This window comes from Pollachius pollachius (genome assembly GCF_949987615.1).
Source record: "Pollachius pollachius genome assembly, chromosome: 14".
Classification (NCBI taxonomy): Eukaryota; Metazoa; Chordata; class Actinopteri; order Gadiformes; family Gadidae; genus Pollachius; species Pollachius pollachius.
The window spans coordinates 19,269,385-19,293,519 of NC_136947.1; the positions used below are offsets into that span (position 1 = coordinate 19,269,385).

General features: G+C 48.9%; 1 protein-coding gene across 1 annotated transcript; it reads left to right on the plus strand.

Moving 5' to 3' along the window:
- Positions 1 to 7,230: 7,230 nt before the first annotated feature.
- Positions 7,231 to 23,686, plus strand: LOC307086488 (uncharacterized protein). The gene is made up of 4 exons (XM_079751715.1): positions 7,231 to 7,794; positions 20,401 to 20,471; positions 21,037 to 21,253; positions 21,537 to 23,686. Exons 1-4 carry the CDS (start codon positions 7,755 to 7,757, stop codon positions 22,049 to 22,051), a joined length of 843 nt encoding a protein of 280 aa, XP_079607841.1. The 5' UTR covers positions 7,231 to 7,754; the 3' UTR covers positions 22,052 to 23,686.
- Positions 23,687 to 24,135: the final 449 nt, after the last annotated feature.

Consider the following 24,135-nt stretch of genomic DNA (forward strand, 5'->3'; position numbering starts at 1 on the left):
GGTGGTGGTGGTGGTGGAGGAGCTCTCTGGGGTGGTGGTGGTGGTGGTGGTGGTGGTGGTGGAGGAGGAGGAGGAGCTCTCTGGGGTGGTGGTGGTGGTGGTGGTGGTGCTGGTGCTGGTGATGGTGTTGGAGGAGCTCTCTGGGGTGGTGGTGGTGGCGGTGGTGGTGGTGGTGGTGGTGGAGGAGCTCTCTGGGGTGGTGGTGGAGGTGCTCTCTGGGGTGGTGGTGGAGGTGCTCTCTGGGGTGGTGGTGGTGGTGGAGGAGCTCCTTCAGATGGTGGTGCTGGTGGCGGAGGAGGAGCTCTCTGAGGTGCTGGTGGTGGAGGAGGAGATATTTGCCACTTGGGACCTGCTCCCCGGGGTGCCCCGGCTGCCTGCAGGCGCTTCATCCGGCGGATGGGGGTGCGAGCAGCGCCTGCTGGGCTTCAAGCGGGGGACCCCTTTATTCACGGCGACAGGTTCCCCGGCCCGCCCTCTCTCACCGGGCTTTGGGAGGGGGCTGCGACCCCTGGGCTGAAACATAAACTCCCTTTAAAGGAGCTTGAGGGGTGAGGGTTCACACCCGCTCGGAGATGCAGGAGGAGAACGTCAGGACGGCCGCTGTTTACTCACCACGGGCACATGTGGGGGGAGTACTCAAAGAGGGGACCTCTCCTAGGGGCCAAATGTCCCAGAGGTCAACTCTCCTACAGGTCAACTCTAGTATGCTCAACCGCCCCAGAGGTCAACTTGGACCTGACCCTTCCTGACAGTACTGCCATAACCATCTGGCTTTGTGGGAAGGGACGTTGTGTTCTCCATCTCCGTCTACTTCCGCTCATGTACTCAAAGAAGTGATGGAGATATTATTAGCAAATTTGGCGGAACATTCCTCAAACATGACAGTAAAAGCATCCGAGGGAAGAGGATTCCTGCTGTTTATGATCTGCTACCAATCCCTCGCGAGGGGTGGAGACCTGATGTGTGCTGGGTGGTGGGGAGCCGGCAGGGAGAATCCTCCCAACACCCACCCCACACACACACACACACACAGCAGGTCTCCTGACGCCCAACTCCTCTGTTCCTCCATACCCCACCCCAGACCGTTGACAGCAGGAAATAAGTGAATAAGACAAATATGAGGCTGTCATCACCAATTACAATTCTTACATTTCACTTTCCTTGTTCTAGTGCTAGTTTGACCTGCTGTCGGTCAAGCACTGCAATTGTTTTGACCATCAAAACACAGACACGGTTGCATTCTTCCAATTCCACTCTTCAAACTTGACAGAGAGAGGATCTCGTGTGTGTGGATGTGTTTTCTGTGAGGGGCAAACTGAGGCCAGGACATCTGGACCACTCTGCACTCTTAGCTGCCACTAAGGCCTCCTTAAGCTCCAGGCCGATGTCAAAATACCGCACAGTCAAAGGGCCTCAAAAAGAGTTTTATGGGTATTTTGGGGACTATTTAAGGACTGGGGAAATGGGGAGAAAGGTTGACTTTGCCATGCTCTCCATCCCTCCTCGATGTGACCACATCAGAACCATTTAATGAGGCCACATGTTTAGGTCTGGCTTTATGGTTTGTTTGTATGCAGAACGGGCCAGTACCTCCTCATTCCTCTCAGAGGAAACGCAGACGTGAATCTCTGCTGATGAACTGTTGGGAGGGCGATAATGTTTATGGGGTTGTTAAACATGTTATACTCACCTGTTGGATTTCCTATAAAGTCTGTTTTATGGATTTTTTTGGCCATTTCGACTTTCCCTTTTTCTTGCAGACCGAGGGAAAGAGCGAGACTAAAGGGTTTCCTGGGTTTGGACTGAACCCGATGTTGAAAGACACCTTCAGATGATGCTGTGTCTGTATGTGAACTTGTGTGTGTGTGTGTGTGTGTGTGTGTCATTGTGTGTGTCATTGTGTGTGATTGTCTGTGTTTGTGTGTATGTGTGTGTGTGTGTGTGTGTGTGTGTGTGTGAGTGTGCGTGTGTTACGTGTGTGTGTGTGTGTGTGTGTGTGTGTGTGTGATTGTGTGTGTGTGTGCGTGTGTCTGTGTTTGTGTGTGTATGTGTGTGTCTGTGTGTGTGTGTGTGCGTGTGTTACGTGTGTGTGTGTGTGTGTGTGTGTGTGTGTGTGATTGTGTGTGTGTGTGTGCGTGTGTCTGTGTTTGTGTGTATGTGTGTGTGTGTGTGTGTGTGTGTGTGTGTGTGTGTGTGTATGTGTGTGTGTGTGTGTGTCTGAGTGAGTGTCTGAGTGAGTGTATGTGAGGGAGGATGAACACAGGGTCTTGAGAAGAGCGCCACATGGACAGGAAACCTTAGAGGGAAAACAAAAGCTTTCCCCAGATAATATGTCCTTCACATCTGTGTCTCTGATCAGCAGCACCCCCTCCCCCCTTCCCCGCCTCCCCAAAACTGTTATATCCAGCATGTCTCCAGATACTGTACATTTCGTTAAATCCTCCCAGGTTGGGAGGCTCCGGGGCCCAACCAGCTACCGGGCTGGGCCTGGAGGCAAGGCTCCATGCAGCGTCCCAGGACCCATCCCACCTGGGATCTTGTGCTACATGCCATCACCTCTCTTCTCCAAAACGCTTTCCTGTCTCTCTTCCCTGTCCATAAAGGCACAACAAGTCCATACAAATATATTTATAAAAACATATGAACCCCCTCCCCTGACCCCCCTCGACCTGGGGACCAGTTGAAGATCACAGCACAGCGACAATGGCTTCCATGTGAAACGTTTTGACTTCATGTTACATTATATTATCAGCTCAAGGCCCCGGCCCCTTCCTTTATTAGAGACATGCACAACTTATTAAAAAAAACAAGTTGTGCATGTCTCTAATAAAGGAGACATGCACAACTATGGCCCCAACAGCCTGTTTTGTGTGTGTGTGTGTGTGTGTGTGTGTGTGTGTGTGTGTGTGTGCGTCTGTGCGTGCGGTGGGTCTGTGTGAGTGTGCCGTACATGAATGCCATGGTATGTGCCAATCTGTGTACACCAGGGATGCCCAATACGTCGACGGTAGCGTGGGTAGATCGCATGGCATTGAAGGAAAAAAAAAGTCATTAAAAAATAGACGTCAGCCTATCATCCATCCCCCCTATGAAATTTGCGCATGCGCAAACAACGGCACTAAGTGCAGGAAAATAAAAAAAAAGCTTGCGAGTTGCCTAGTTAGCCTCCAATTTTTAACCCTCGGATTTTTCTCTTAATCTTAAGAAAGGGTATAAAAATGAGTGGGGGAGCTGGACCGAGTAAGAAGCCAAAAACGTATCACTTTCATACGGAATGGGAGGAGTAGTTCTTTTTCATGTCATTTTCGAAGTGCGTTTGCCTCATCTGCCAGTCTACCATTGCAATACCGAAGAAGGGAAATGTGGAGCGGCATTTTCGGACTGCTCATAAAAACTACGACACCAACTTCCCGCCGAAAAGCGAGCTGAGAAAGAGAAAGGTGAAGGAACTAAAATGCCAGTTGTCCGGACAGCAGTCATTTTTCTCACAGCTAACTTCAAAAGCCAAAGCCGCCACCGAAGCATCATTCCGGGTGAGCCACTTAATTGTTAAGAACAAGAAGTCCTTCCAAGAAGGAAAAAAGAGGCATTCATTGAAGCAGCTGACTCATTGTTCCGAGACTTTAAAAACAATGCAGAAATATTTTCTTCGATCAAAGCTCTCCAGCTGTCAAGATGTACAGTTACACGGCGCAGTGAAGCCATGGCCGAGGATTTGACGCAGCAACTTTGGATGGACATCGCAGATTGCGAGTGCTTCTAACTGCAGTTGGACGAATCTACGGACGTGAGTGACACAGCCCAGTTGTGCATTTTTATTCGGATGGTGTTTACTGACATGACTGCAAAAGAGGAGCTGTTAACACTACTGCCCATGAAAGAACACACGCAAGGAGAGGATATATTTCAGTCTTTCAATAACTTCATCACGAAAACCAAGCTCCCAGTGCACAAATTGGTGTCCATCACAACGGATGGAGCACCCGCAATGGTAGGCCGCGTGAATGGATTTATTGCCAAGTGCAGGGAGGACGATGCTTTCCCGGACTTCCTGAATTACCACTGTATAATACACCAACAAGCGTTATGCACTAAAATGCTCAACATGAAAGAGATCATGGATGTGGCAATGAAGATCGCCTGTTCTATTCGCGCCAGATCTCTTCAAAGACGGCTATTCCGTGCACATCTGGAGCAGGCTGACTGCGACCACTCTGAGTTGTTGCTACACACTGACGTGAGATGGCTTAGTCGAGGGAAATTCCTGCAAAGATTTCGAGAGCTCTGTCCGGAGATTAAGGAGTTTTTCTGTGTAGCTGGACATGCAGAATACAAGCAACTAAATGACGGTCAGTGGCTGTTAGCCTTGGCATTTTTAACTGACCTGACAAACCTATTGAATGACCTTAATCTAGAGCTGCAGGGAAAAGACAAAACAGTGATTAATATGATCAGCTCAGTTAATGCATTCAAACGAAAGATGCAACATCTCTCCTCAAAGCTGCGGCGCCATGATTTGGCAAACGTCCAGAACCTGGCGTCAGAGCTCGAGATGTAAGGGAAGGCCTGTCAGTGCACGCTACACAGAGCAGATTGACAAATGTCTGTCAGAGTTTGACAAACGCTTTCAAGACTTTTCTTTGCTCGAGCCAGTCGCTACATTCATTTCGGGAAGATGCTGAGGTTGATTCCCTCGCATCAAAAATGTCAACACTGTTTCACCTGAACTCTTCTGGAGTGGAAGATGAGATTTTGACATTACAAGCAGACATTCAGCTGAAGTCCAGAGCTCATGGAGAGTTCTGGAACTTACTCACAGAGGAAAAGTACCCCAACATGAGGAAATGTGCTACCTCCTTGACTGCGTTATTCGGCTCCACTTATTTATGTGAGTCAGCCTTTTCCCACATGAAGATCATTAAGTCCAAGTACCGTTCCACCACAACTGATGATCATTTGGAAGTGTGCTTGAGGCTGGCTGTCAGCAGCTATTGACCGGACTATGCATCCCTGGCTGATTCCATTCAGTGCAGGTCATCAGACTAAGGTAATGACAAAAAATGTACATAGTTAATATTGTTGTGTTGTGCAATATGGGCTCATGCTGTTATGCAAGGGACATCAACATACATTGTACACATAGAGAATTCTCAATTTATTCATGAATAAATATGTTTAGCATTTTTGTAGTAGGTAGATCATTTTGACTTGGTCATTTTATAAGTAGCTTGCATGCTGAAAAAGTGTGAGCACCCCTGGTGTACACAGTTGACATGTACATGTTTGTGTGTGTGTGTGTGTGTGTGTGTGTGTGTGGCCGCACTTGTGACACTGTGTTGTTGTTGTCTTGCTCTTTACAGGGCTCATAGCTTTCAGCCACACAATGGGAACCTGCTACAATAGGGAACATATTCATCCCCATCTATCACCTTTAGGGGCCGTGAGAAAAAGTGAGGGGCCAAGGAGACACTATGAGACTATGAGGGGCCCCTTGGAGACGCCCTGGCCTCCGTCACAGAGACACATCAAGGTATCGCCATCATGGTCCCAACCCTTCGGTCCGGCTCCACAGGGAAAGCCCCCTAGACATTTGTGGGATTGTTTTCGCCCCAAACTTTGTAAGTTGCTGTGGTGATGCTGGTCTTCATAACACCTTATCGGGTGCTTACTCTTTCAGTTTGCTTTATCCAGTTTGTCAAACTGTCAGTCAATGCCTCTCTACCCATAAAACCAGTCCTATAGGAGGCTCTGTCTCCCTCAAGCTCCTCTGCTTCTCAACTCATCCCGAGTGTCTGGCACAACATTCCGGCATGTCATGCACCTCAGCTGTGTGTGTTAGTGTGTATGTGTGCTTGTGTGCTTGTGTGTGTGTGTGTGTTTGTGTGTGTGTGTGTGTGTTTGTGTGTGTGTGTCTGTGTGTGTGTGTGTGTGTGTGTGTGTGTGTGTGTGCATGCATGGTTGATCTATTTATAGAGAGAAGGTGGTGTCGCCCCCACAGACACCTAAGAAAGACCCTCCCTCCTCCCTGTCTGCGGTGCCACCAGAGAGAGAGGGCGAGAGACCTGCCCCTGTCACAGGAGAGAGAGAGAGAAAGCCAGGTTAGCGGCAGTGCTGTTTGCCCAGCAGTCCTTTGTGCTGCGCGGGGCCTCACTGTTTGCCCTGCTGGGAGTGCCAGCAGCCTGAGGGCCTCCGCACCAGGGCCCTTCCTTCTGTGTTGTGATGGCAGTAGGGTTGGCAAGGGGGAGGGGGCGGCGGTGTTTGGAGGAGGGGTGCCATGCCTGGGGAGCAGTGCACAGAGTGGGCGGAAGAGAGAGAGAGAGAGAGAGAGAGAGAGAGAGAGAGAGAGAGAGAGAGGGCAAGAGAGAGAGACGGAGAGAGAGACAGAGAGACAGACAGAGACAGAGACAGAGATAGACATAGAGAGAGACAGAGATAGAGAGAAACAGAGAGAGAGAGAGAGCGAGAGAGAGAGCGAGAGAGAGAGAGAGAGAGAGAGAGAGAGAGAGAGGCAGAGACAGAGACAGAGACAGAGAGAGAGAGAGACAGACAGAGAGAGAGAGCAACGGGAATTCCCGCTCGCTGGTCGACGGCACACAGGAGCCTGAGACTGGGCGAGTCTGTGCACCTATGTCCGGGGGTGGGGTGGGGGTGGGGTGTGTGTTGGAGGAATCCCTGGCAGCTCCTTGTTGTTCCTCGTCTCCCTCCTGTCAACCCTTCAGCTGTTCTTGACGGCACACTTGGCGACGCCTGCAGTGGCCGGGGGATGACTGTGCAAACACCAACCAGGGTGGCACCGAGCATGAGGGTGCATATGTGTGTTAAGTGATTGTGTCGGCTGGGTGTGGGTGTGTGTGTGTGTGTGTGTGTGAGTGTGTGTGTGTGTGTGTGTGTGTGTGTGTGTGTCTGTGTGTGTGTGTGTGTGTGAACACGCTCAATAAGTGTGTGCAAAACATATGCGTGAGACAATGTGTGTGTGCCTACAAGTGGAATGCAGTAAGACTCCAAATGTATGAATGTGCATTATGTATACAGTGAGAGAGAGAGAGAGAGAGAGAGAGAGAGAGAGAGAGAGAGAGAGAGAGAGAGAGAGAGAGGTTCCCAATCGTTTAAACACTACCAGATTCCTCCACCGATTCCTCAACTCATTTTCAGAGCGGCAAAAACTGACAGCATGACAATCGCACTTCCTCCCCACTAACAGACAGACCTCTGAGCTCTGTGGATGGGGAGAAGAAATCACAGCAGTCTCACCAGTGGCGGCGTGCTCTGGTTTCACTCCCTGACTGTCAGCGCGGCTGTTCGCTCTCTACGCATACAGCCTCTAGTCCTGCATTGTTCAGTACCTCTGTCCTACACTCCCGGTACGACACCGGAGCGGCGGAGTCCCCGGATCACTGGATATCCTCGTCCCGATCAGCCCAAATAGCTCACAGAAAGACGACAAGTGGACACTTGGAGATGTGCGTGTTTGCGCAGTGGACGACCTGCGTGAAGGCTTGTTGCATGGGTGTTTAAATGTTTCACAGTGGGAGACTTTGGAGAAGTTATTGTTGTTTTTTTAAACCAACTTCATGTTGAAGTTTTTCTTGCGGATCGCATCGGATGCGTTTCGGTGTTTTGAACATTAGGTGAGGAGCGCGCCGAGTGGAGCCGTGTGGGCTCAGCCGACCACATGATCTCTGCTCACGGTGTCCGACCTCGGGATGACTTTACCGGGACACATGTTGTGAGCTCAGCGCTGTTGGTCCTCAATCATGCAAAACGACGGCGGCAAGACTCAACAGGTTGGTGAAGGTAAGAAGGCACTGATGTGTCGTACCTCCCGTCGTCGTGGCACCACTATACGGAGTTTTGCCATGCTGTCAACACGCAGAAAAAAACACTAAAATGGAATATATATATATATATATATATATATATATATGAGGATATATGAGGATATATGAGGATATATTGTACTTCTGCTCGTCCTCCGTGTTTATCCCCTTCACCAAAAGGTCACATATTGGCCGTATCTGTCCCGCTCGGTCTAAATTAAATGTTTTGAAAGTTTATATAGCCTAACCCAAAACACAACCCCTCCCATTCATGTGTCATTATAGGCTATGTGTGTGTCATCTTCTACTTCATAAACACAAGCTAGCCCACAAGTTGGTTGTATTCTGTTATGTAGGGAAAGGTGGCTACTAGACATGTGCGTAAAGAGAGTTCATTTTTCGTTTACATTATTGTCACACAGGACGGGTAGATCAGAGAGATGAGGGGTGGGAGTTAAATACAATCTTATTCTCTCCTACATTTTTTTTTCATGGTCGATTTTTATGTATAGTTAGTGTGTAACTATTCCCGCTTTCTGCCTGTGTGACGCACATGGAATCCTATATTGTGAACTAATTATTGAAAACATTTTTTGTAGTAATTAAGTAGGATTAGTAGGTTGTAACCTAGTATAACGTGTATAGGCCTACACACGGTATTCTTGTACTTCATGTATCTGGTTTGTTGGGTTTTGTTTTGTTTTATCTTACAAGCTGCTGTGGAAGTAGGACACCAGGTCGACATCGGTCATGGCCTGGTCTTATGTGTGCTGTAAACAATGAAATGGATATTGGAGCTATTTGTTTGATTATTCAGCCGGAGGTTATCAGGCCAAGTCTGTGTAGGTTTCAGAAGCAAGTTAAGTATTATTCTGCAAAAACACTGATGGTTATATTCAGGCAAAATATTGGAATAATTTAAATTGTTGGATGCATAAAAAACGAGATAATACAAAGGGTTCTCTATGCTTGTGACGTTAAACTTATGTTTTATTGGAATCTCAGATCACTGGTGATAAACAAAATTGTTGGTCAAATATAACCAAATTAGTTTGCTATATGGTTTGGGCTACCTCAACCTCAATAAGAATATGCCACTGAATCCACTTCCATGTCACCTCCTGATACCATCTCACATGCACACACACACACACACACACACACACACACACCATGAAACACTCCTCTACGGATCTCTGTCTCACTCACTCAATCATCACCCGTTACCTAAATCACTCGCTTCACTCGCTTGCTCAGCCACTTAAAGCCTGACACACATGGGTCACAGGAGAAAAATGCACGCATTCATGTAAACAAGCAGGCTGGCTCTCAGGATGATTAACACGCATGGCATGGAGGCTGGTTGATGTTCCCACCCCACCGCGGTGTCCTCCTTATACTCTAGGCCGCTGTTGAGTCGCTGCTCGTTCCCATCTCCAGCCTAATGCTCTGAAGAACAAACCCACTCACTCTTATTAGCATTTGAGGCCAGAGACAGAGCTCAGCGGTAAGAACTCTTTTAAAAAGACATTGGTTGAAATTTTTCAAAACGCTGTACCTCATCCTCCACTGCCGACGCTAGCTCTAGCTAACGACCAAACACCAAAGCACCCGCTTCTAGTCCTTTGTCGTAACACCTGGATGGTGTTTGTAGCAGTCGGCTCACATGAGGCAGAGTCTCCAGACCTTTTTTTACACCTCCTGTAGTTATCTCTCACCTCCTCGACAGGGCCACCACTACTTTTACTTGCTGGGTTCAAAGGTCAGGGGGTCGGCAGTGTGTTGACGGTCCGGTGCCTTCTCCAGCGGCCCGCTGCCAGTGTGTGGTCTGGTGTGTTTAAACTGTCGCGCAGCTTTAGGAAAACGTGTTATCTTGTTTATTGGCGTTGTCGCCTTAATCTCCTTATCATGTTGGCGCTAGGTTCTGCAGCGGTTGTCCTGTCCCCGTATCGTATTATTATTCTGTATTGACACGAGTGTCGTCATGTTGTCCAAATACGTCCTACTAGGGGGACCACACTAAAAGTCACAGTCAGTAAAAAGTATCAGCATTCTCACAGCAAACATGTAACCTCTTAAGGATGTCGGCTGTTGATATATATCTTTTTTTAAAAATGGCTTGGTACAGGCTTAGAAAGGGGGATTATTTTTGTCTCATAATGTTTTACTGCTCGGTCCTAGGAAGGGGGATTTAGAGGAGAAACGTCGGGTGTAGCGAGGCTGTGTGGCCCCCCTCACAGAGTTGCTATCACGGCATCGTAAATATCCCCCCGCCGCTGCGCTGATCCCCCTCTCACGGGCGACCTCCACACCTCTCAAGTAAACGAACCCCGGAGAGCCTCCTCTGAGCCCACCATCACTAATCCCCCCCCCCCCTCTTCATCTTCTCTCACACAAGGCAACTTGATCTCCAAATAATGTATTGTTTACTAGTAAGCACACTATTCAATGCAAAGCGACTTAAGGTGAATGTCGATAGGCACAGTGGGTAGTACTAGCACCGATGCTCCACAGCAACAAGGTGCTGGGGGGGGGGGGGGGGGGGGGGGGGTGCCTCGTAGTAGGTTGTGGACACAGGGGGGGGGGGATCAAACCCAGTGACCTTCTCACTGGGGGGTCGATTAGCCAAGAATACACTACACCTCTAATGTCAAACAAACACCCTGGTCTGCAGGAGAATTTGTGACCTGTATCCAACTGTTGCTTCCCCCTGCCCTCTGGGGGGTTCCCAGCCCGTGACGGACGCGGGTCACTACGGGGAGAGAGAGGTCCGGGCCGCGCTCTATCGCAACTTATTCCACGCATAGCGGCAGGAAGCCCTCCGACCCCCCCCGCCCTGAGGCGCAGAGGTGGTGGAGGCCGTCCACCGTGAGGTGGAGGACTTACGCAGCGTGGAACCTAGTCGGCTCCGAGGGGTGCGAGCCGTCAGCAGAACAGCGCAGGGCCCTGCTTCTGTCTTCACTGCGTAACGTCTCTGATTGTCCAGCCCCCCTCGATGGGAGCTAGCGGGAGGAGGGAAGAGAGATTGATTATGCAACGTGAAGTCGTGCCACAGGGTAAGTCCAATCTGGAAGTGATTAGGGAACGCGCTGACCCTAAGTAATTCCTCCAGGGCAAACTGAAGCAGGCATGATCTGACAACAAGGAATTCCAGATTTGTTAGATGTATTCCTTCAGACAAATGCTTCCCATGCTTGTTCTGCTGTCCCGAGCCGAAGCTTTTTGTAGTTTCTCATGTTGTCTGCGGGCCTGTTGGAATTGTTCCTCTAATAGTAAATGACTAATCATCATTTTCATGTTGTTGGGATTTCTTCCTTTTTTTTTCATTGGCTTCTTCAAACTTCAAACAACTTTTAGATTTTAGAACAAAGTAGCAGTTAATGCTTTACTGGAAACACTGATGAAACATAAACTCCTGTTCTTATCGCCACCACATCTCCCTTTAAGCACAAAACCAAACCCAACAAAAGCTTTTTAGTTTAGTTTTTTTTGTACTCAAAAAGAATGTTAACTAGCCCCCCGGTTGTAGTCAAGTGTTTGTGTCGGCAAGGTTTTTTATTTTTCCGAAACACAATAAGCCGTGTTCAGCTAAAATTAGCAGGTCAGATTCATTAATCATGTCTGGGTGAAGGGGGTGCTGCTTTGAACCTTCAGACCAGGTCATTACAGGCAGAGCCGGTCTGGGGCTCGGGGGAGCAGGGGGACCCTTTGGAGGGGCGTTGGTCCAACCCAGACATAAGACACACTAATGGCCACTGTGTTGGGGTATGAATGCATTGTGTGTGTGTGTGTGTGTGTGTGTGTGTGTGTGTGTGTGTGTGTGTGTGTGTGTGGGTGTGTGTGGGTGTGTGGGGGGATGGAGGGAGGGAGGGTGAGGGGTCAGTGATGTCAAGTGCGCAACGTGTCATTGATGGCGGTTTGTGAAGACTGGTGAATGTGCTTGATTTTGCGGAGGAGATTGAGGAGGATATGAGGGTGAAAGTGTGTGTCAGGCGGCGGGTGACAGTGGGTGATAAAAGGTCTGTGTGTGTTTGCGTCAAATAAGGGAAAATCTGTATTTTTTCCAGGGAGCGAGAGTGTCTATGGGTGGGTCGTTTAGTCTGTGGATGGACATGCATGTGGTGGTGTGCACATGGCTATGTGTGTGTGCGTGCGTCTCTCAGTGACAGCCACGGCGTGTGAGTAATGTATGCATGAGACTAGAGGGCGAGTTATGAGGAAACTAATAAGAGTGAGGGATGCCTTATCTCCTCTCCCTCTCTCGTTCCTAGCTTAACCTCTCCTCTCTCTCTCTCCGCCGCCGTGTTTGGGATTGTTTCAAGGGTCGCTGTCCTTACTAAAGCTGTCAAATGAAATCCCACCCTCTGATTATTGTTCCAGCTCTGCTAAATGTGTTCCCATTTAAGGTGAAGATCACCCAAGCACTCTCTCTCCCCCCCTTCTCTCTCTCTCTCTCTCTCTCTCACTCTCTTTCTCTTTCTCTTCTTGTCTGTCTGCCTTCCTCTAACCAGCTTAATCAACCTGGAATTCCAGTGTTATAATCAACCAGGGACAGTGGGAATCACTCTCTCTCTCTCTCTCTCTTTTTCACTGTTTCTAGTGTGAGAAACTAGAACCGGTGATGTGTAACTTAAGTCTTTGAGGCTGAGAACCAGGAACCATGAAGTGGTGGTTCATGTACATTCTTATTTGCATTAGAAAGCTCTGTTTTGTGACATGTTTCTTGGGATTCTGATATGAGTGATATTTTCTTCCTGGTGATGGCACATGGTTAACATTACAGACAAGATGCCTTTCAGCATCTCCAGAGGTACGATAGGAATGCTGTTAGCAATATGGAGGTTAGGTTTGGCTTTTACCTCATGCCTTTAGCATGTTTCTAATTCATTGTTTAAGTTTTTTTTTTTTAATCGCAGCATAGTCATGTTGCAGCATATATAACTTATATAACATATATATATATAGATGTAAATTATTATTTATATATCAAACAACAAATATTGTTGTTTGATTTATCATTCAATCATCAAAAATCATTGATAAATCATTCAAGCATTAAAAAAGAGTTACATAAAAGAAGTTCCTCTGCTGTGGGAAACGTGACCTTTTGAGGAATGAATTGAAGTATTTTATTACCAGTTAAAGAATGACAGTAGAATTGTGAAACGCATCTCAGAATACACTCTTTTTTCCTTTAACGTTTCTTTGAATTTATTGATGATGATGATGATGATGATGATGGATTGATGAAAAACAATACAATTCAATTTTGCGGTTTATAAGCAGTCTGTTTTATGTAATTTAATAATTAGAATAAAATACCTTGCTTCAAGGCTGAGGAATCAAACAGTGAACATAATAAGTACACCAGTGTTAGTTAGGGGGGAGCGTATCTATGTTCCCCGGGTCCTATGTTCCCCGGGTCCGCTTTAACCCTCACCCTAACCCTAACCATAACCATAACCCTAAACCTGACCCTAACCCTTTGCACCCGGGGAACATAGGACCTGGGGAACATAGGGATGACCTCAGTTAGGGCTAGCTTAGGGAACTGAATGAACCCGTTGGATTTGTTCTGATACAAGCTCTTTTTTTTCGGCTTCTTAAAGGGGGGACGTCTCGTAAGAATAACGAAGACTAACAGATTTTCTGTTGTTGTTGCTTCAGACCGTCACATTAATGTCAATTGAGTGATTTATATCTTGGCATGCCTGCAATAACGCTACGAGGAAGTATTAATTTGCGATTTGTCTGACTACTTCTACAGCAGCCCTCTTTTTTACTGACTACGTCATTTCCCAACTGTAGAAACGCGGTCTGAGTTAACGAAAGGTTAACCTGTTGTTCACAGAAATTTTTTAACGTGTTCTTGAAACGTCTAATTTATGGCCCCTAGTTCCCGGGCGTTTAATGGCGTGCATTAACTCTCTCTCACGTCCGACCTCACTGCCTCAGTCGGTGCACTCTGGTCTGCATGTGCTGAGGTGCTAATCCCGACCGCTCTCACACTTCAAAGGCGCTGAACTCCACCAAAACCCTCTCCCCTTTAACGCTGTGGAAGGGGCTCATTAGGCAGGTTTCCTCGGCGGGCTACCTGGGGAAGAAGACCAGGGCTAGGAGCTAACGGTTAGCTCAGGGCTAGGAGCTAACAGTGAACTTCAGCGCTGATGTACACATCCTTTGAAATGTTTGGGGTCTACTTCATGTTTTCGATGAAAACTCACAATTTTATTCAACCGTTTTCAGCTGTGCTAACATAAATACACATTTCTGTATTAATTTTGAATAAAAGATCCCCATCAACACACCTCCACATGAAAATCAATCCTCTTCACATTCGGTTTGATGAGTGGCACCTGTCAACACAGTCTGGGCTGGATGATATTGACAAGACCTGGAAGCCGGGCGGAAGCCTTGGACAGAAAGCCCAGAATCTGGAGCCTGTCAGCCGTTCCTTCACTCTGGCGAGGAGGGAAACAATAGTAATGAGGAACCCGCAGGCAGCCTCCTCCCCTCCAGGGGCTGAATGTCCACACTTTGGGTACCTCCCTGCCCCCCCCCCCCCCCCCCCCCCCTGGATATGCTGCTTGAAAAGAGCAATAGAGCAGAGAAAGAAAGAAAGAAGAGAAAGTGTGTGTGTGTTTGTGTGTGTGTGTGTGTGTGTGTGTGTGGGGGGGGGGGGTCTGTAACCACCTGAAGCGAGTGCTTGCACCTCCTATCTGTTTCTCATTGTGGCGTACAGCTCTGTGGTTCTCCATCGGTGACAGGCCCGCTAAAGAGGAGGAAAGGAAACTGGCACTAACAAGCAATTACATCCTGCCTGCCTGCCTGCTAGGGATTATGGGATTACTGGTTGGCTGGCCTCGCTCTTCTGCTTTCACACTCTCTCTTTCTGCCCTTCGCCTGCTACTCTCTCTCTCTCTTGGAACTCGTCCGTTCCTCAAACTCTACTTTTATTTTTCAATGAATTTCTTGTATATTTTTCCCCATTTTTATACATATACTTTTTTCTTCCTTGCTCTCTTTTCTTTCTTTCTTTCTTTCTTTCTTTCTTTCTTTCTTTCTTTCTTTCTTTCTTTCTTTCTTTCTTTCTTTCTTTCTTTCTTTCTTTTCTCTCTCTTTGTTTCTTTCTTTCTTTCGTTCTGCCTTTCTATATCTCTCCCTCTCTCTTTCTATCTTTCTTCTCTGCCATTCCCACACACACAGCTGTACCTGTTCCTCTACTGTATTCTCCTTCTATCTTTGTGTTTTCCACTCCATTCCCAGGCCCTTGATCTTTTCATCAGGCCCCACCGGGTCCCAGTGTTCAACTTGTATCCATCGCTCTGTCTAACATCTGCTGTCTCAGTCCATCTGCCATGCCCCATGGTGCGTTTCATTACAAAAGAAGACGTTTTGAAACAAATACACTCTTTGTTTCAGTGGTTTATTAGGATTGACAACACATTCCAACCACTTAATGTGCACCTTTTCTTCAGCAGTAGTCACCAAATACATCAAAGTCATGTTTGTTTTGCTGAAAACAGTTGAAATAGGCCCAACCCTCCAGTGACAGAACTGACAGACACACGAGCAGTCTGGATGAGCACTCCTCCCAACACCTGCGCACAAACACATTCCCAAAGAGGGATTTATTCGGGAAAATTGAATTTGAACGATCGTAAATTCACCACGGTAGGGGTTGGCTTTTATTTTATTTCTGACCCTGCCCTGCATCCCAGGGGGCCCTTGGTCATATTTCAACACAGAGCACACCAGCAGCAAACAAGTCATGACCGGTGATCAGCCCCAGCGCTCTCCACACCGTATGGCACTCCTTTTGTCTGGACAATAAACGCTCAGCCCAGGGCCACATATTAGGGAGCCGACATCACAGTCAGGGGCCCGTCTCAAGGCCCTTCCTGCGCTCGGCTGGGTCTGGTAGTCATCAGGCAACGACTCCCCTGGTGTTCCATCACTCTCGCTCCCTCTCTCCCCGTGTCCCTCCCTCCCCACGGCTCTCTGGGTCTCTCTCTCCCCGTGTCCCTCCCTCCCCACGGCTCTCTCGGTCTCTCTCCGCCCTCCCATCCGTTCCCCCCCCCCTCAGTCGTCTCCTCTTTCACTGCAGGTGTCTTTTATTGAGCCAGCTGTGATTTACTGTACTCTGTTTCTCTCTCCCTCTCCCGGCCGCAATCAGGCGCCGCCGTGGCAATGACAAGTTAAGGCTGGGGGTCAAATCACCTTGCCTACGCACGTGCACACACACACACACGCACACACACACACACACACAAAACATTTGAAAACACACACGCTCACACACATAAGAAAGTGTGCTTGTGCATGCATGAACACAGACTCAAATGCCTGCACACATTTACACACTAAACATGCTCACTTTCACACCTTTTTTTCCCACACACTACGGACACTAACCCTCATCATTATTAACACATATACAAATCACAGACATATGTTCAAACACACACACACAGAAAACAAACTCGCCTACGCACACACACAGATACCCGCACATCACAAACACAGCCAGCAAATCTGCTCCACTGGGAGACTATTACCAGTAAAGACTCTGCAGAGATTGAGGCTCCGTGGGAGGAGGCCTCCATGTGCTCTATCCAGGCGGCAGGGGCCCGGGCCGTGTGGTCCTCTGGAGGAGGTAACGGGATAGCCCCAAGACGGCGTTGGAAACGCATGACTGCAGCGGAGGAGTCTCCTATCTCTGGGGCCGCTGCGCCGGCCCCTGAGGGGCCCGAGCCCAGGTGGTTAATATGTTCATATGAGTCTCATACTATCATTAAACGGGGGGTGAGGTGAAGTGTTGAATGGGGGGGTGGTGTTCTGCCCTGGTGTGGAGAGGAGCTGCTGGGGAGAGGCTGTATGCAGGCTGATACACTGTAAAGGGATTGAGGAGAGCTGGCGAGGAGCTACAGAATCAACCTCCTCCGGTTTGAACTTTATTCAGTTGGATTTAACCGGGGGAGACGGACATTTGAGATCCGAACTGAAATCAAAACCTTCTTTTCAAGAGCAACCTAGTCAAGGAAGCAGCATATAACACCAGGGTTACAGAAAAACGACACAACGGTGTGATCTTGAGAGTAGCATACAAGAGAGGCAGAGAAGTTGTTGTTTTTCATACTCTGTTCAGCAGTTGGACTTCGTGTACGGCCTGCAGTACTGATGCTATGCGTAGATTGTTCTCTGCCTTGTTTGTGAGTGGCTCTGGATAAAAGCAGAATTAGGCCATGAGAGGAGGAGGACCTTTATTTCCTTCCAGCTTTGTTTGAAATCCATAGAAAAAAAACTCCCAATTGTGGTTGGAAGTAACCCAGGCAGCGCTGAGTCATATAGAGCTCAGACACAGATAATAACCGTTGTTCAGCGTGCTCTATTGATGAGAGGGCAGGAGCAGGGGGAGAAGGACAAGTCGGCTCCAAACAGGTTTACCTGGGGACGGAACCAAAAGGGGAGTGTAGCGCGCTAACCGCTGGACGGGGAGTGTAGCGCGCTAACCGCTGGACGGGGAGTGAAGTGCGCTAACTGCTGGACGGGGAGTGTAGCGCGCTAACCGCTGGACGGGGAGTGTAGCGCGCTAACCGCTGGACGGGGAGTGTAGCGCGCTAACCGCTGGAAGGGGAGTGTAGCGCGCTAACCACTGGACGGAGAGTGTAGCGCGCTTACCAGTGGACGGGGAGTGTAGCGCGCTAACCACTGGACGGAGAGTGTAGCGCGCTTACCAGTGGACGGGGAGTGTAGCGCGCTAACCACTGGACGGAGAGTGAAGCGCGCTAACCACTGGACGGGGAGTGTAGCGCGCTCATCAGTGGACAGGGCCTGCACGGCGCTGCTAGCAGTGCGCTGCCTGGCTGATGGACCAACCCAGGGCTTTAATCAGGAACACACAAAGAACAAACACATGCTCTGCTGCTCTCCTGGCCTAGGTGCAGAGCATGCAGACGTGCATTAACACACACACAGTGACGCAGGTTTCCCCAAATGCACCACACACACATGTACTCACACACGTATGTACAGACGCATGTACAGACAAACACATGCACACACCTACTCCTATGCGCCCACACATCTGTGCATGCGCACACACACATGCACAACCACATGTAGTCACACACACACACACAAACACACAGACACACACACACACACAAACACCCACACAGACACACACACTGATGCCTGCAAAGGTAGAGACAAAGAGTTCCCTCCGGCCACCGACCCACGCACCCACTTCCCGACCACCCCCACCTCCTCACATTATTACCCTCATCAGTTGACTTGTGGAGCTCTTGAGGTCTGCAGGTCGTCTCTCCCCCCTCCCCCGCCCCCTCCTGCTGCTCCTCGCTGAGGAGCTGGAGGCGCCGGGCTGTAAACAGCTCCAGAGCGCCGGGGTGAAAGTAAGCAGCAGGCAGGCGTCCCCGTGTGGGCCCTCAGCGAGCGGTCTGGAGGAGGAGGGCTAAGAGCTGCCAGCTGCGGCGCTAGGAGGACACGGAGCAACGCCGGGCCCGGCCCCCCACAGGAGAGACCCCCCACCTCCCCTCACACCGCCCACACTCGGCTGGTTGCTGTTGTCAGTAAGGTTAGAGAGGGAGAACAGGTTCTGGACGGAGAGTGTAGTGGCTTGTGTGTTTGGCTCCCAGCTTAAAGGAACTGGGTTTGATCCCCTACCGAGGGTCCACAGTGTACCTCCAGGTACACTTCAGGTACACTGGTGTACTGAGCCAGTAACACCTTGCCCCCCTACCTGCCCTTTAGGAACCAGTATCTGAAACCGGTTGGTCCCTGTTTGTGTAAGTGGTGAATTGAAGTAAATGAGGGGAGTTTGTTTAGCTTCAGCGGCGGTGCTTGGTAGTGGTGCAAGTCAGAGTTTGAGTTGTTTTCATTTCCATGTGAACAGATCACAATAACAGACCCAAGGACTCCTGACACTGACGGGATCAGTTACTGGTCCCTCCATCTGAAATACACTCTTCTCTTTTCTGCATTTTTGTTACTTTGTCTTACTTGTGCCACTCTCTCTCTCCAAATGTTCTCACCCCTGAGGTGTGTGTGTAGGTGACTGAAAACGGTAAATTAACTGTAAAAAATTGTCAAAAACAATTTCTTTAAACTGAGTTCAAAGAAAAGACCAAACATGATGAGTGAAGATATGTTTCCATGCTGGTGTTACCTTCGACGTGTTGTACAGAAGGTATCTCACTGCCACACTCCACATCTATATCTCCACCACCGATGCTTACATTACACACACTGATGTGTTCCTCCATAGGCTTTCACTGCCATCGCAGCGTTATCGGCGCTATCTGGAGGTAACAGGTGGGGGTTGATGTGTGGCCGTAAGCTCTATCACATCAGATCACAGCGCCTTCATTGTACGCTTTGTGTTTCATGCGTTCACATTGCACAGGATCAGAAAGGAGCGAGTTGAAGGCAGAGTGCGGCTTTGAGAAAACGATTTAATCAGAATACGGGAATCCTTTATTTGTGTACTTCGGAACAATCTCATGATGTATTGATAGCTGTTTACTTAAGTCTAAGATAGATTTGACACGCTCATGGAATCTCACTTGCTTAGTGTTTTGTTTTTCCTGGGAACTTTGAACTTTTCAACTTGTGAAAATGTTCAGCACCCCTGCAGCCAAGGTCTTCCATCGCAGAGCGATTCCATGATCCTCAATGTATGATAACTAGCGCTAACTGCTACTGTGGCGGCTATAGCGGGAACCAACTTGCTGACCTCTGGCCAGTTTATCTCTGGGGACAGAGCATAAACTCAGATGGCCCCAGGTTGTGTGTGTGTGTGTGTGTGTGTGTGTGTGTGTGTGTGTGTGTGTGTGTGTGTGTGTGTGTGTCTGTGTGTGGAGCATTGCAGCCAACACAAGCATCCACGCAGCACGTATATAAACATCCACCTCCATCTATAACGCGCCTTATCTCTCTTGCTGTATCTTCGCGGGTTTCAGTGGGGGACCTCCGCGAAGTGCTCTCTCTCTCTGTCTGTCTCTCTCTCTCTCTCTCTCTCTCTCTCTCTCTCTCTCTCAAAGAGATTGCCTTTGTTTCTCTATCGCAGGGATTGCCCAGAAAGAATACCTTTGACAGGTATATCAGGGGCGTGGGTGGGTGTTGGGTGAGGAGGTGGGGGAGTCTTTGAGCCCCTGTCTCTGAAGCAAGCCAAAACGAGCCACCCTAGCTGGCAACACACACTGGCCTTTAGTGCAACAACAATAAACACGCTGTCCTCTGGCATTGTGGACGTGATTTATGTGACATGTGGGTTTCTTCAGGGGCCCCCAGGGCCTGCTTTTATTATTTTTTCCCTACAGTATACCAACTATTGTTAGTTCACAGATAACCCTATCGCCCGCATTTACCTGCCCTTAGTTTATGTTAGTGCATTCAGAGCCGCTGCCATGGAAAGGGGAAAGGTTGACTGAGTCCTGGCTCACCTTTTTGCTTATCTTCTCTCTCTCTCTCTCTCTCTCTCTCTCTCTCTCTCTCTCTCTCTCTCTCTCTCTCTCTCTATCTTTCTCATCCTCTCTTGCTCCCCCTTCTACTCTTGACTCAGGTGTGGCCAGATGGAGGATGTGGAGGAGGGATAGACGAGCAATGTCCTCCCTCATGTCGCACAGTGCCAAGGTTTGTGATGCTTTATTTATCTGTCTCTCTGTCTGTCCTTCACTTTCTCTTTGTTTCTATCCGTCTGTCTGAATGTCAATCTCTTGCTCTGTCTGGCCCTGTTTATCCCTGTTTTATTCATGTGTCTGTCCTGTGTGTGTGTGTATGTGTGTGTATGTGTGTGTGTGTCTGTGTGTGTGTGTGTTTGTTTGGCTGACGTTTTTATATTCTGTTAAAAGAGAGCGCCTCTTGCTTTGTCCTACGCATGAGGTTTCCAGATTCTGCTCCCAAACAGATCAATTATTCCCTCCTTTACATTTTTAATAAGCTCTAATTCTGTGAAAATCCCAGGCTTTACGTTCCAAAAACAAATGGAGGCTTAGACTTTTCCTGCTGTGCAATTAGCCAGTGAACCGACCACAGTGCCGGAGGCTTTCCTCTGAGTTGGCGCATTGCAACATACCCTCACCTCCAACCGCCAGCGCATTTGCCGCCTCTCGTTGACAACAAAGGAAACTCAATCAGCGCACAAAATGTTTCTGCAGTTGGCCGCTTACACGTAAAACATTCCAACTCCACTCTAAAGGTGCTGCTGTGGGTGGTGGTCTCTCTGCTGCCCCTAGTGGGAGGAGCCGGTACGGGGCCTGACCGCGCGGACCCCGGAGAGGGGCCAGACCCTGGCCGGGCCCTGGGCCTGGGGGGGAGCCAGGAGGAGAGGGAGCTTCCTGTCCCGCTGCCAGCGGTGGTGGAGGAAGAACCGGAAGACGACGGTGACCCCTACCCCACCTGGCACACGCTCCACGGTACACACACAAACAGACACACACAGACACACACACGCACACAAACACACACATACACACACACACATATACACACATACACACACACACAGGGCACATAGGACATAGACAGTTGAGCTCTAGCCTCGTACCAAAACGTATTTGACTTTATCTAAACTTTATCTCGTCATGTCCTCCTCCTCCTCTCCTCATGTCCTCCTCCTCCTCTCCTCATGTCCTCCTCCTCCTCTCCTCATGTCCTCCTCCTCCTCTCCTCACGTCCTCCTCCTCCTCTCCTCCTCAGATCCGTACGTGGCGGACGAGGCTGACGACCACCCCAGCCGCCGGTGGGCGGGCCGCTTCCCGCGCTCCTCCGAGACCTCGGAGCCCCCGCCCCATGGCACGCCCAAGAAGAAGAAGAGACGGAAGAAGGAGAACGAGGGCGAGAGGGAGAAGGGGCGCAGTGAGAGGGGCCGGGGGCGGGGCAAACCCAGCCACACGCCCAAGCAGAGCAGCCGGGACTGCCGCGTGGAGAAACGGGAGATGAAGGTGCGGGACCTGGGCCTGGGCTTCGACTCGGACGAGATCGTCCTCTTCAAGTTCTGCGTGGGCTCATGCCAGTCGTCCCGCACCAACTACGACCTGGCGCTGAAGGCGCTGCTGCAGAACGGCTCGTTGCCACGCCACACTGCACGCAAGGTCAGCGGCCAGCCCTGCTGCCGCCCCGACCGCTACGAGCCCGTCTCCTTCATGGACGCCCAGACCACCTGGAGGACCATCACCTCCCTGTCGGCCGCCAGCTGCATGTGCATGGGCTGAGTGAGGCTGGGAGGACGCGTTCCTGCAGAGGGCAAGTAGAGGACACTACAACATCAACGGCAACAACAACAACAGTAGAGTCTACTGCCGGCCATTACTCATTACATGAATGGAGATACAGCGAGCGGTAGAAACGCCACGCCGCGCTGCAGGTTCCAGGCGGGCCCCAGGGGCCCGTCGGCCGTAGGGGGACAGAGGGGCCCAGTACAGCAGCACCTCAGTACATGGAGCAGGGTTCCCCCCTTATAAGGAGAGGACAGCAGGAGGAAGTTATGGTGGACGCTCGCTGCCCCCTCAGGGAGGGGTCTTCCTGGGGAAGGAGAGCTCTGGGTGGCTCTCGTCAGGGGAGAGCAAGAGTTGGAAGATCAAAGACCAAAGGGGGGGGGGGAGTGTTCCAGGAACGAAAGCATCGACTTACTGTATATTCTCTCTCTCTATTCCAAGGATTGTTTTTACAAACTGAACAAACGGCGCCTCGTATAAGCCAGCATTACTCATGAAACACTCATAAAGGGAATATGATTTATAGTCGTACACGAGAAAGGAGGATCCAAAAGCTGTTTTCCATGGGTTCACCCTCTTGTGCTATAAGTATTTTAAATGTTTATATTCTGTATCTCTAAGAGAAGAGAAGACTGTGGTCCGAAAGATGTTGATTCTCCATTATTGTTGAAAGAATACCTTTTTTTTCACACAATACCCCCTAAACATTTTTATGATCAAGTGAACTCAACACAATGGATGCTATGCATCCTCCTGCATTACTGTATAGTACAACATATATTTATTTCTTATAAGTTATTTATTTATTACTGCTTCATCTGAGAGCTTTGTCTATGAACCACAACTATTTATTACCAAGATCGTATCAGCCTTGTTGTTTTTGGTTACTTTATATATATATAAAAGTGGCTGTTCAACACATCAACTCCCCGGAGGTCAGCCTAGGTCCAAGTTGTACCGGACCCAAACCAAGGAGGTGTACCTACAGAGATAGACCAGTCCATTTAAAACACACATAGACAGACACGCAGACAGACCGGGACTGACAGAGCCTCTGCGCCTGAAGCCCCAACCCACACCGCCGGGACTCCGACTCCGACGTCATGAGCCGTCGTTCAGTCAGACCCCCTCCTGACCCGGCTCCAGGGGTCCTGACAGAACCAAGTGGAGGAAAGTGGTCCAACCAATAAACCTGATCAAATAAGACCAAGCGCTGTTCACGACATATTTCGTTAACACTAATTTATTTGTTATATTATAATTTCTGTATTGGAATACCTCAGGTGTGTTTATATATACGGTGTATATATATGAATAGCATTTAGAAATGGAAGCAAATGCTACCAGTGTGAAAATACTAGTCCTTCGGTCCCGAGGGTCCGAACGACAGCATGAGGGTCAGCCCCCGGTTTGTTGGTTTGGGATCCTCTCGTTTTCAAAGTTCAACAACTTGACACCAACATACATAAGATATATGTGGGCTGAATAATGGATATAGAGTCCTAGTATTCAGATTGGTTTGCTTAATTTCATGTAGATTAATGTACCTCATTGATCCAAGGCATTTCCCTCAAAGATCTAACTGTCTTAGCTTGTCTACCATTCAAAACCAAGTAGCATTGAGGAACTTGGTTAACAATACTGTCTGTCCCGGGTATACGTTTTCTGTGATGCATTTATGTTGAATAAAGTTTCTGAAGAGCACTTAACATTATTAGCCCTGTACGGTATTATGTATCCAGCTTTTTCCCCCACAGATTCATGATAACCTGTGCTATTGCGTCCTAATATTTGAATATTATCATAATGTCTGTGATTATTATTAACATCATGTTTATTTGCATGTATATGCAATATATATTTGCATGTATATGCATGTATATATCCGTTATGTTTTATGTTTGACATAATTGGACGTTTCATAGAGTTAATGATTAGTCAAAACAAAACACATGTAACTGCCTGTGCTATTTTGTGGGAATGACCCTCTGCTATGTTGGAGGGCCACCTTGTGGCTGAACATGGTTAATGCAGACATTATAATCGACGGAAGAGGGCGTCGTGTCCTAACTTCAAATGAG